Below are 11,063 nucleotides of genomic sequence, written 5' to 3'. Positions count from 1 at the left end.
GCCCGGTCACAAGCTATTTTCCTCCAGACAGAATAATAATAGTAATTATGGGACTTGTTAAGTATTTGCTATGTGCCAAGCACTGTTCTAAACACTGGGGCAGATACAAAAGAACTAGGTTAGACACAGTCCCTGCCCCACATGGGGCTCATACTTCTAATCCCCATTTGTGCAGATGAGGTAACTGAGGCCCAGAGAAGTGAAGTGGTTTACCCAAGGTCACACAGCAGACAAGTGGTGGAGCCGGGATTAGAGCCCAGGTCCTGTGTTCTATCCACTAAGCCACACTGCTTCTCCTAGTTTCACAGAAGTTAGAAGCCCCTACCTCTGGATCCCAACCACCGGAGGAGGGATAGAGATACATGGACAGGGCCTCTTTTCCTCTGCCTCAGTGCTCTTAGGCCCACTTAAGCAGCCCCCAAGTGGGAGACAGTAATGGCAGGATCAGTCAAAGCCCTACTGAAGGTATATCTTCTCTAGGAAGCCCTCCCTGACTAAACTCTCATTTCCCCCACTCTATTCTCTCTTCTTATTGGGTCCTTACCTCCTGAGCACTTAGGTAGTCACCCCTCTCACATTCAGCAATTATGTCCATATTCTTATACTCTGTTGCTTCCCAGGCCGGTAATTTATTTTAGTTCCCGTCTTTCCTAGTAGACTGTAAAACCTCTGAGGGCAAAGATTGTGTCTACTTACTCTAGAACTCTCTTTTTAATGGTACCTTTAAGCTTGCGTTTACTAGGTGACAGGCACTGTATTAAGCTCTACGGTAGATACAAGCTAATAGGTTGGACGCGGTCCCTATCCCACTTGGGGCTCACAGCATTAATCTTATAAGTAAGGTAACTGAGGTATAGAGAAGCAAGTGACTTGCCCAAGGCCACGCAGTAGACAAATGGTGGAGCCGGGATTAGAAACCAGGTCTTCTGACTCTCAGGCCTGTGATCGTCCCAAGGTTTTCCCTAAGGGCTAGTACAGCTCTCTACACAGAGTATGTGCTGAAAAAATACCAGATTAATTTATTGAGCGCTTACTGTGTGCAAAAATACTGAACTAAGCACTGGGTAAAGTCCAACACAACAATAAACAGACCTAGTCCCTGCCCACAGAGAGTTTACAGTCTAGAGAGGAAGAGACAGACATTAATATGAATAATGATGTTTGGGAGCCCCTCCATCCCCCACCAAGGACCCTCTCACCAGTCCCAGCTGTTAGCCCACCTCCTGCCACCCTGCCTTAATATCTCAGCACCCTGGTCTCGCCTCCAGCTCCCCTTGTCCTTCCTGCCACTGCCCCTTCCCCCAGCCCCAACTGGGAAGGCTAGCGATTCATCAAATTTCCCAATGGCAGTTTGGTTGTCAGTTGATCTGTTCCCCACCCACCACAAGGGAAGCAACATAGTATAAGGCTAGTACCTAAATGCTGTGGGGTTGGGGTAAATAGCAGAGTGTGAGGGGGTATGAACGGAAGTGTATAGATGATGCAGAAGGGCAGGAGAATAGGGTGGGGGTAAAAGGTGGGTTAGGGAAGGCTTCCTGGAGGAGTTGGCAGCAGGAAAGCGCAAGATCGTCAGGAAGCAGAAGCGACCCCACCGGACAACTCTGCAGGGACAGCAGAGAAAGTCCCAACTGTAAATCTGTGGCCCACCTAGTTTGGTAAGTGGTCCCCAATACCGCAGCCATCCAAGGATTTACTCCGTCTTAGAGACATGCTACTCAGGTTCAACTGTTCTTTAAGCAACTTGAATTTCTCAACTAAGTACCGGTTCACCTCCTATTAGGTCTCGCCTCAGGAGCAGCAGCGTGTCCTAGTGGAAAGAGTACGGGCCCAGGAGTCGGAGGTCCTGGGTTCTAATCCTGGCTCTGCCACCTCGGGCAAGTCACTTAACTTCTTGGGGGCCTCAGTTTCTTTATCTGTAAAAATAGGTACTCAATCCCTATTCTCCCTCCTACTTTAGACTGTGGGAGAGGGGCTGTGTCCAACCTGATAAACTTATATCTACCCCAGAGCTTAGAAGAGTGCTTGACATGTAGTAAGCACTCGAGTCACTTAACTTCTCTGTGCCTCAGTTACCTCATCTGTAAAATGGGGATTAAGACCGTGAGCCCCCCGTGGGATAACCTGATTCTCCTGTGTCTCCCCAGCGCTTAGAACAGTGCTCTGCACATGGTAAGCGCTTAACAAATACCAACATTATTATTAATAAATATGACAATTATTATTATTATAGCTGCCTGCCCACACCAGCATGTTCAACTACCAGAAGATACTCCAGAATTATTCTATAAAAAGTCCGGTTAGACTAATCTCCCTAACCACTCCTCAGGGATAATAAGTAGAAACCTACTCTATAATACATTAAAAATCCCACAGGCACAGACAGAATCAAGGCAACTACTGGCTGGGTAAACACCGCTCTGAGCCCTGTTTGTGCTCATCCATTCAATCAAAAATCCAGAAGTAGAAACGTGACAGCCCTTGGTCCATGACAATTTTATGTCCCGGTCACTCTCCTCCTCCTCTTCCTCTAGATCCCACCTTGGTGTTCCTTTAGCAGAGCTTCACTGAGCCATACTTTCCTATATGCTTTGGTGAGCAGGCTATGCATTCCTCTGACAAGTCTACTGGTTTAATAAGTATTATTACCAATGGGCTTGACTTTCTTCCCCAATTTCTACTTTACCAGCTGTCAGCCAGTGTTGCAGAGAGTCCAGGCTCTTGTAATGTGCACAAGGATCAGAGTCCCACCTGACAGCCTCTGCTCCGTGGGTGACGGGGATGGGTGTCTGCAAAGGGTAACCATTACCGTTTCTAATACACACAAAGAGAGCACTCTGGACCTATTCATCGTTCACATGCAAAAAATCAGGACACGCCACGTCAAATTCAAGTGAACGAAATGAGCTTCAGGACTGACAGGAAGTAGAAGAAAGTTGTCTCAAAGGCAAAGACGGAACAAAGTGAATCTGGTGGTCGGGACGGCCGGGAAAATCTCATTTAATAAAGCGACCTCTTCTTTAGCCTGATGGCCTGAAAGTTAACACAGCTCCATAAAGCAATCCGGCTACTCCCTTCTTAGCCTAGTGCAGAAATCGGATAAGGCATTTGGGCTGTGTGGGAGTCCTGTCAAACTGGAGAGTAAGAGTGAGTTTACTCTTCCTCAAGCGGAGGGCCAGGTGGAGGACAAGGGGCAGAGTCCCGTCAAACGGCCGATAACGGCATAGAATGAAACAGATCCCGAAGCCGGAGGGGACTCCCTCAGGAGAGAGTGAACCTTGAATCCAGCAACAGACAGCCAGTGGAAACCGACTTCGTCCCTGCGTCACCGGCAGGATCGGCATTCATCTTCGTTGCTGGAAAACGCAACTGCGTTAACCAAGGGCCCAGCCCCTCTCCCCTGACTCTGGTAGACCATATATTTAATTCCTTAATAAAAACAAACCCACAAAGTAACCTGAATAAATCTGGAAAAAAAATAAGTTGGGTACAGAAAATTCATCACAGAACCACACTGATTTTGTTGACACTGATTTATTTAAAAAATACTAAGGGAGAAAGACTGGGATTAAAAAACAAAAACAAACTTCCCCTCCGCCCCCCCACCCCAAAACACTGAAAACATGAAGAGTGACATACAGAAACAAAATGTGTTGGACCCATTCCCCCCCCTCAAAAAAAAAAAGATAAAACTGCACCATAGGTATTACAGAAAGGACAACAGGGGAAAACTATTTACACATTTATAAAAGGACACGTCTATAAAAGTGTAATACCAAGATACAAATGCTTAATATAGTGGCACATTATGTTATCGACAAAAGAAAGAAACAGTACCTCATTAGAGAGTCCACAGTTGTGTGTGGATATGTGTGTGTGTGTGTGTGTGCGCTGTGAGTGTGAGATTTGTTTTGCTTGTCTGAAAGGCAGCTGGTGGTGTTTTTACATCTTCAGAGTGTAAGTCACGGCAGTCTGTGAGGGCAAAGAGGTGATGTGAAAATATAAAAGGAATATTGAGAGGAAACCATTTTAAAGCCATTTCTAACAGAAAAGTAAAATACACGTTAAGGTGATTAGCGTAAAAATCGTATAATGCAGGAAACGCCACAGGGTCACAGGGGTTAGAAGGAAAGGGGAGGGGAAGGCCGATTTTCTTCTGGACTCAGAACCGGTGAGGGGTTAAATGGCACCGTTCAGAGTCAGGCCCGCTGTTTTTTGAGTAATGTGCCGAGCCTCGGTGAATCCCCAGCCTATTGCTCTCAGCCCTTTTCCCCGGGCTGGCGGCTGGAGTGCAAGGAAAGGTCAGAGAAAACTGCGCGTGGCTGCCCTGTGAGTCACAGCCTCAGTACTCGCTTATGTTCTCGGGCAGTCCCGGAGGAGGAATGCCCAAGACGAAGGACGGCAGCCTGCTCTTTGAAATACTTTCAGGGAGCAGTGGGGGGAGAAGGCGGGGAGGGGGGAGTGTTAATTGGGTTTATTTTTGAAACAATCCCTGACAAAACCCCAAGAGAAACATTAGACTGATAAGTGTGGTTCACTGCAATTAAAAAAAGACATTTTCCAAACTCTGAGGGTGGTAGGGGTCTCGGGGCGGTCAATGTCCCTCTTCTGTGCAATATAGGGGATCCCCGCCGACTGCTTCCCTCTACCCCAGAGGCTGCTGCCCCGTGAGTCGGCAGATCCTTCAAGGAGGCCAAATGGATACGTCCCCCTAAGCGTCACACCGGAAAATGGCTCGCCACAGACCGCTCGCTCTTTTCACGTGCGTGAAAACCAACCTGAAACAAGTCAGACCTCCACCGACTCGCTTCTCAGACTGTCACGTGGTGTTTGGAAAAGAGAGCGTTAACTCTGCGGAAAGGGGAGGGTCAAGAGGCGCAAGGCATCCCGTCAGCCCATCCGACAGCCCTCTGACCTCACCCTCCCGGGGCTTTCTCTTGGAAGGGAGAAGGGGGAAGGTTTGGCCACCTCAGGGGACTCCTCGCCCCATTTGGAGTGGCCCCGTACTTTACTGGGAATGGCCACTCCTTCCCTCGGGACGCCTGCGGAAGAGCCGTTGGCCAAAGGTGGGGGGTGGAAATCACCTTGCATCCTTCTCGGCCCATCCCTCCCTCAGTCGGAATCCGACCGCTGACCGTCCGGATCACAACTTATAACATTATTCCAACGAGCCAAGAGTTCGCCTCTCTGGGAGAAGCCAGTTGAAAGGCCTCAGTCCTTGGCACACAGTTCCCAGTGGGAAGAGTGTGATCTTGGCAGGTGGTATCTCCAAGCTCCTCTCCTGCAGTGTTTTTTAACCTTATGAGTCACAAGAAAAACAAACCCACTGGTTCCCTTCGTGGGACAAGGGAGAGGTGAATGTGCACGAGGCCTCACGGGATGAACTCGGGCATTTCAACGACGCGCAGGGCCCCGGAGGGGGGAGAAAGACAACCGTCGGACTTCCTCTGGGAGGGGAACGGGAAAACTCGAGTCCGTTTCTGCCTTTCCCGCTCCAACTTAAAGCTCGGTCCTAAAGCCACATGAACAATAAGGCCCTCAGCCTTTTGACTGGAGGCCCCAGACGCGGGAACTCTCCGAATGGAGAGGGCTCGGGGAGCCTGGGTTCAAAAGGGAGGAAAGTGCATCTCACTTGCTCGTCCATGGTCTAGGTAGTAATAGGGCTTGTGTTTCCCAGTGGCACAGTCTGCACGCCTCGGGTCCATTTCCCCGGGCCAGAGGCCCCGGTCCCGCTGGTCTGCTGTCAGTTTCCCCTCAACGTTGACGGATACGTCTCTGCAGTCCACCTGGACCGGCCCGCCGCTGGCTTTTGCTACCTCTGAACAATGTCACTGATTTCTTTGACCGAGCTGAGGAGTTTGCTAAAGTCTTGGGTGGCCGCGGGGCCGCCGCCAGCGGTGGCGGGGCAGATCTGCAGCTCCCGGAGGTTATTTTCCAATTTGTTGATGGCCTCTCGGAAGGCGAATTTGTTTCTCATCTGCTGGATGGAGTCCACGTAGTTCACGCAGAACGTATAGAGGTTCTTGCCCGCTTCCAACACCGCGCTGTGGCTGGCCATTTGCTCGGAGTTTCTGGAGATGGCCAGGCACAGGGCGTCGGTGCTTTCCAAAACCACCCCCTTGGTGATGGTGCCGCTGGCAATCCTCTCTGGCGGCTGGCGGGTTTTCCGCAGAGACACGCGGGTGGATATGAGAGGTATGAAGGCGGTGGAAGACTGCTGGTCCCCTCCTAGAGTGGAGGAAGCAGATGGCACGGTGGAGGGCGAGGGGGCCGGAGTCGTCGAGGAAGAGAGCAACAGCTTAGCCGACGACTGCAGCTTGGGGGCCGATGGGAGGACGGGCTTTTTGGCCCCCTCCCCTACCTGGTTTGGCTTGGCGGCTTCGTTGTTCGCCGGCTCGGCCGGCTGAGACGGCTGTTTGGATTTGGTCCCGGGCCCCGGGTCCCCTGCCGTTTCGTGGCTGAGGTTATGGCAGTGCTTCCCGGACTTGCCCCCAGAGGATGGTGGCGGTGGCGGGGGCGGGGCGGGCTTGAGCTTCGATAATTTTCCCTTGTCCTTTCCCGCCGACTCCGAAGCGTGCTTGGGCCTCCTCACTCTGGACTCCTCGGCGGAGGCCTTGCTGTTCCCCACGAAGGCGCCGGACGAGTTCTTGCTGACCGGCGCCAGGAGGTCAGCGGTCCCGGGGGTCCCCAAGGCCGCAGGGGCCTTTCCAGGCTCATCCTTGTGGGTCGGGCCGGAGGAAGGCGCCATCGCGATCTGCCTACGGGTGAGCTTGGGCGTCAGGTTGGGAGGACTGGAGCCGGGGCTGGACTCGGCGTCCCTGAAGACGTCGTCGGCCGCTTCTTCGTTCTTCTTCAGCAGCCGGGGCGGGGGGGTCACCGTGCCCCGGGCGGTTACTTCGGTCTTGGTCTCGCTCGCCCGCTTCCGAGGCAAGGCCGGCTTTTCGCTTTTGTGGCCCGCGAACGTGGAGGAGTCGAACTGTCGCCCGGTGGACAGATCCCGGGGCAGGGTGACGGACCGCCACTCGGTGTCCTTGGCCCCGTGGGGCACGCAGGACGCTGAACAGGATCTCAAGAAGCGTTTGCTCGAGTTGGAGTTAGTCTCTTCGTCGTTGGCCGCCAACCGGCTGTTGGTGAGCGTGCTGCACTTCTTCCACAAGTGAGGAGATCGGAAGCCCGAATTAGCCGACACGCCCCCGTTGGGGAGGGCCGCCCCGTTGCTCGGGTTCTGGAACTTATTCGGGTCGGCCGCATCCGAGGGAGGGCCGGTGCAGGCCCCGTTGCTGAGGTCTCGGGTCTCTTCCTCCCCTCCGGCCTTGCGGTCTGCGGGGCCGTCCATCTCCCGGAAGGAACTGCTGCGTTTCGGCGGCGTGGGGGCCGTTTTCTTCTTCTTCTTGATTAGGGCGCTGAACAGGTTGGTCTTCTTATCTTTCGGAAGGAGGCGCTCGTCTTCATTCAACCCACTGTCTTGGGGTGTTCTTTCTTTCCGGGGGAGCAGCGGAGACACGGGAGGTTCGTGGTCCAACGGATCTGAAACAAATCGGGAGCATCCCAACGGTTGGAGAGAAAAACTCTCCTTTTTCCCTTTTGAGTCTTTATAAGAGGGCCTGCTACTGAGAGACACATGCTTCTGGGCCGCGACAGGCTGCTAATTTTGTTGTATTGTACTCTCAAAAGCGCTTAGTACAGTGCTCTGCACATAGTAAGTGCTCAATAAATACGACTGATTGAGTACGGCCAGCCCAGTTAAGTCCAGTTCAACCCAGCCCAGCCAGGTGGTAAAGAAAATCTCTCGGGAGGAGGACCACGGGCAAAATCAGCAAAGAAGTTAGAAGCTGCCATTCTTACCTTTCCTAGTCCCCGTAATACAGATATCTGTTTTAGAATAATTCTGGGAGTGAGAGAACCTGGGTTCTAATCCCGGCTCTGCCACTTGTCTGCTGCGTGAGCTTGGGCAAGTCACTTTGCTTCTCTGTGCCTCAGTCATCTCATCTGCAAAATGGGGATTAAGACTGGGAGCCCCACATGGGACACGGTTCTCCCAAGTAAGTAGCTTGTATCTACCTCAGTGCTCCGTATAGTTCCTGGCACATAGTAAGTGCTTAACAAATACCACTTAAAAAAAAAAAAGGCTGGTCTACTTCAACAAATAAATTCTTTCACAACCAGAGCTCTGCTGTCTCAGAACACCAACCCCCTGGGTGAGAGATGATGCACTTCTGTGTAAACTGACTAACCTCTGAGCCAATGTGTCCGTGGGGTAATTCTCAGGGTTTCTCTCCTGCAGAAGCCGCACTCTTCAAAGGTATATGAATACAAAAGGGGTTCCACCTATCTCTGCCCCTCATTCATTTAGAATAAAGCACCACTCTACCCTTCAGACATGGTTATCTGGTCAAGTGAAAACAATTACAATGCCAAGCAGAAATTCAGAACCTATTACCGGGCAACCCAGCCAGCCAGTTGAATGGTCTGAACGGTATAATTTGGGAGGAGGAGGTGCCCATGCTATGGAGACCCGGTGACGGTGAGCTGCTCCTGCTCTGAAAGGAGAGGGGGATGACCTTTTTAAATTTTTAAATGAGAGCTCTTTAAATATGAAACATGGTTTATAATAAATGTATCTGGAGCCCTCAATGTCCTCACTTCTGAATGACAGGAATCGTCACTAACAGGAATAGGACTGCTCAGAGAAGCCTGCGGGATAATGTAGGTGGCACAGGGAAAGGGCAGTATCTGCTGAAATTTCAGCATGGGGGGGCAGGAAGGTGGTCCTGGCAAGACATCCATAGGGCTCACTAGTGAGTTCCTCGACATTCCTTCTTACCCATCAAAATGAATGCCTTTTGTTACTCTGCTTTGACTACAGAAGACCAGTTTCCATAGCTTTCTCTTTTTTTGCCCCCGCCCCCCCCCCCCCCCCCCCCGCTTTTTGATAGCAAAAACACCACAGAGAACCACAGTAGACAAGTGGGGAGAGGTTGGGAGAAAGGAGGGGGTCAGGCAGGGAGGGGTGGTTTTCGTGGGGGCTGTTACAGTTTTTAGATAAATTAACTTATCGATTACTGACCGCTTCCCGAATGTGAAGCAATGTCCTAAGCGCTTGGGAGGGTTTTGACAGAAGCAAAATACACATTCCCTTCCTTCAAGGAGAAAAACCTCCGGTGCCTTCGTAGAACGATGAATTCTGAAAATCACAGCTCAACTCAGAACTGCACTCAAGATCTTTTGGAATCTCAACTGTACCAATACCACGGTCTATAATCCTTGACAGGTCAAAGTAGAAAGGCATTGCTCTCAGGAGCCACCAAGACCCTCCAGACCTGCACTGCAGGGTTTTTGTATATTTAAGAGCTTTCTTGTTTCAGGGCTTTCTATTAATCTGCTCTTTCTTTTGAGTATTTCAGTATTTATTATTGCTTCATCTGCTCTGAAACAGGAACCACTAATGCTTTGAATAATAGATGGAAAAGTAGATTTTATTTCTCACTAAATTTTATAATGCTTCTGCCTCCATCTGAAGCGCAAACTGCCAGAGCCATTTTCTCTGTCGTGATTCACGCAGGGAGGCTAGGACACTGCAGTCCCTAGTTCAGTGCTCTACACAAAGTAGGCACTTCAGTACTGTCGCCGATGCTACGGTCGCTTTCTCCAATGGAAAGTTGCCATTTTCCCCAAGGTTGGGCTATCTATTTTGGCAGCTGATCCTTCTCTAGATAGACCCCAGGACATGAATTCCCCTTGTCTGCAAATCTGCCCGACCACACCCTGCCTGTCCTGGAACGTCCTCCCTCTTCATATCCAACAGGTGATTCTCCCCCTCTGTCCAGAGCCTTATTGAAGGCACACCTCCTCCAAGAGGTCTTCCCTGACTAAGCCCTCCCAATCCCTTCTTCGTCGCCCTGACCTGCTCTCTTTATTCATCCCCCCTCCCAGCCCCACTGCATTTGAGTCCATATCTGCCATTTAATTGATTTATATTCATGTCTGTCTCCTCCTCCAGACTTATAAGCTTGCTGTGGGCATGGAATGTGTCTGTTTGGGGTTATATTGTGCTCTCCCAAGCCCTTAGTACAGGGCTCTGCACACAGTAAGCACTCAGGAAATATGACTAATTGACTAATCCGAGAGATTTACCACATTCTCCTGGGCCTCTGGGATTAGGAGTTTCAGGTGTTTCGTTCGCATCTCGGTTTTCAGCTGTTCTCCTGGACGTCCTGGTTTTGGTTGGCAGTTCCGGAGCCTGCAGCAAGTTACTAACCACACCTCGTACTCCTTTCTTTCCCAGCTCCTTCTCCACCTCTAACAGCATCAACAGAAAGGAAAACAATAGACTTATTTGAAAACAAACAAACAAACACAAAACCATCATAACTGAAGAGGGGCTGATTTTAAACAGGAGTTTTCACATCTTTCAGCCAGCGGGACAGCCTCCGCTTGGCTTCCAGAAACAAGTAGCTGGCCAATTCTTTCTGGTTTCCACTGTCTCAACCTCCCCTTTGGGTTTCATTAGAAAGTGAAGGGAAGGGATGTTGCCTTAGCCCAGGGAGCAGCCTAGTGTATTTCTGCCCGTTAACTGCATCATCAACAAGTGCCTTTTACCATCTGATATACTGGACTCCTGGAACATCGTTTCAAAAGCCTGGTGGATTTCAGCAAAGGAGGGTCGGTCGGAAAGACTCCACTGCCAGCCTAGAATAAAAGAAAAAAAAAAAAGGAAGAAAAAATCACTGGGGATTGCTCATCTTGGTCCAGCCGACACATGACCTTTGGACTAGAACTCTAAATGAAAAGTTTGTGGAAATACTAGCAAACATTCTGTTCCCGTCACCTCAACAGCACCTTTCCCAGGCAAGAATGTCATGAAATCTTCCCTTCCTTCCTACTACAAATATCAGGAATTATAGACAAAAAGACGATGGCGCTTAAAGACCTGGCAGGTGTCTGAAAGCTAAGGGTTCCTTCTTACTGTGTAACGTATTCGGCTTTATTCCCACTCACTGCAATTCAAAAGGAGCAGGATTCCTCTGTGATGTTCTTCAAGAAGGATTCGGCTTTGGTCAAATTCC

At 50.5% G+C, this 11,063-nt stretch overlaps 1 protein-coding gene across 3 annotated transcripts in view; it reads right to left on the bottom strand.

Annotated features, from left to right (window-relative positions):
* Nucleotides 1-3,666: 3,666 nt before the first annotated feature.
* The window catches only part of ABL1 (ABL proto-oncogene 1, non-receptor tyrosine kinase), a 139,933-nt gene continuing 132,536 nt past the window's right edge, over nt 3,667-11,063 (bottom strand). For all 3 annotated transcript variants that reach the window (XM_001507100.5, XM_029063644.2, XM_003428372.4), the window contains 3 exons: nt 10,597-10,686; nt 10,132-10,296; nt 3,667-7,524 (listed from right to left, as the gene is read on the bottom strand). In XM_001507100.5, coding sequence (XP_001507150.2) covers nt 5,810-7,524; nt 10,132-10,296; nt 10,597-10,686 — 1,970 coding nt within the window. In that variant the 3' untranslated portion in view covers nt 3,667-5,809. The remainder of the gene's footprint in view (nt 7,525-10,131; nt 10,297-10,596; nt 10,687-11,063) is intronic.

Source organism: Ornithorhynchus anatinus, chromosome 4, assembly GCF_004115215.2.
Source record: "Ornithorhynchus anatinus isolate Pmale09 chromosome 4, mOrnAna1.pri.v4, whole genome shotgun sequence".
In the NCBI taxonomy this organism is placed as follows: Eukaryota; Metazoa; Chordata; class Mammalia; order Monotremata; family Ornithorhynchidae; genus Ornithorhynchus; species Ornithorhynchus anatinus.
The sequence above is the reverse complement of the archived record's forward strand: the minus strand, read 5'-3'. Positions and strand labels throughout refer to the sequence as shown.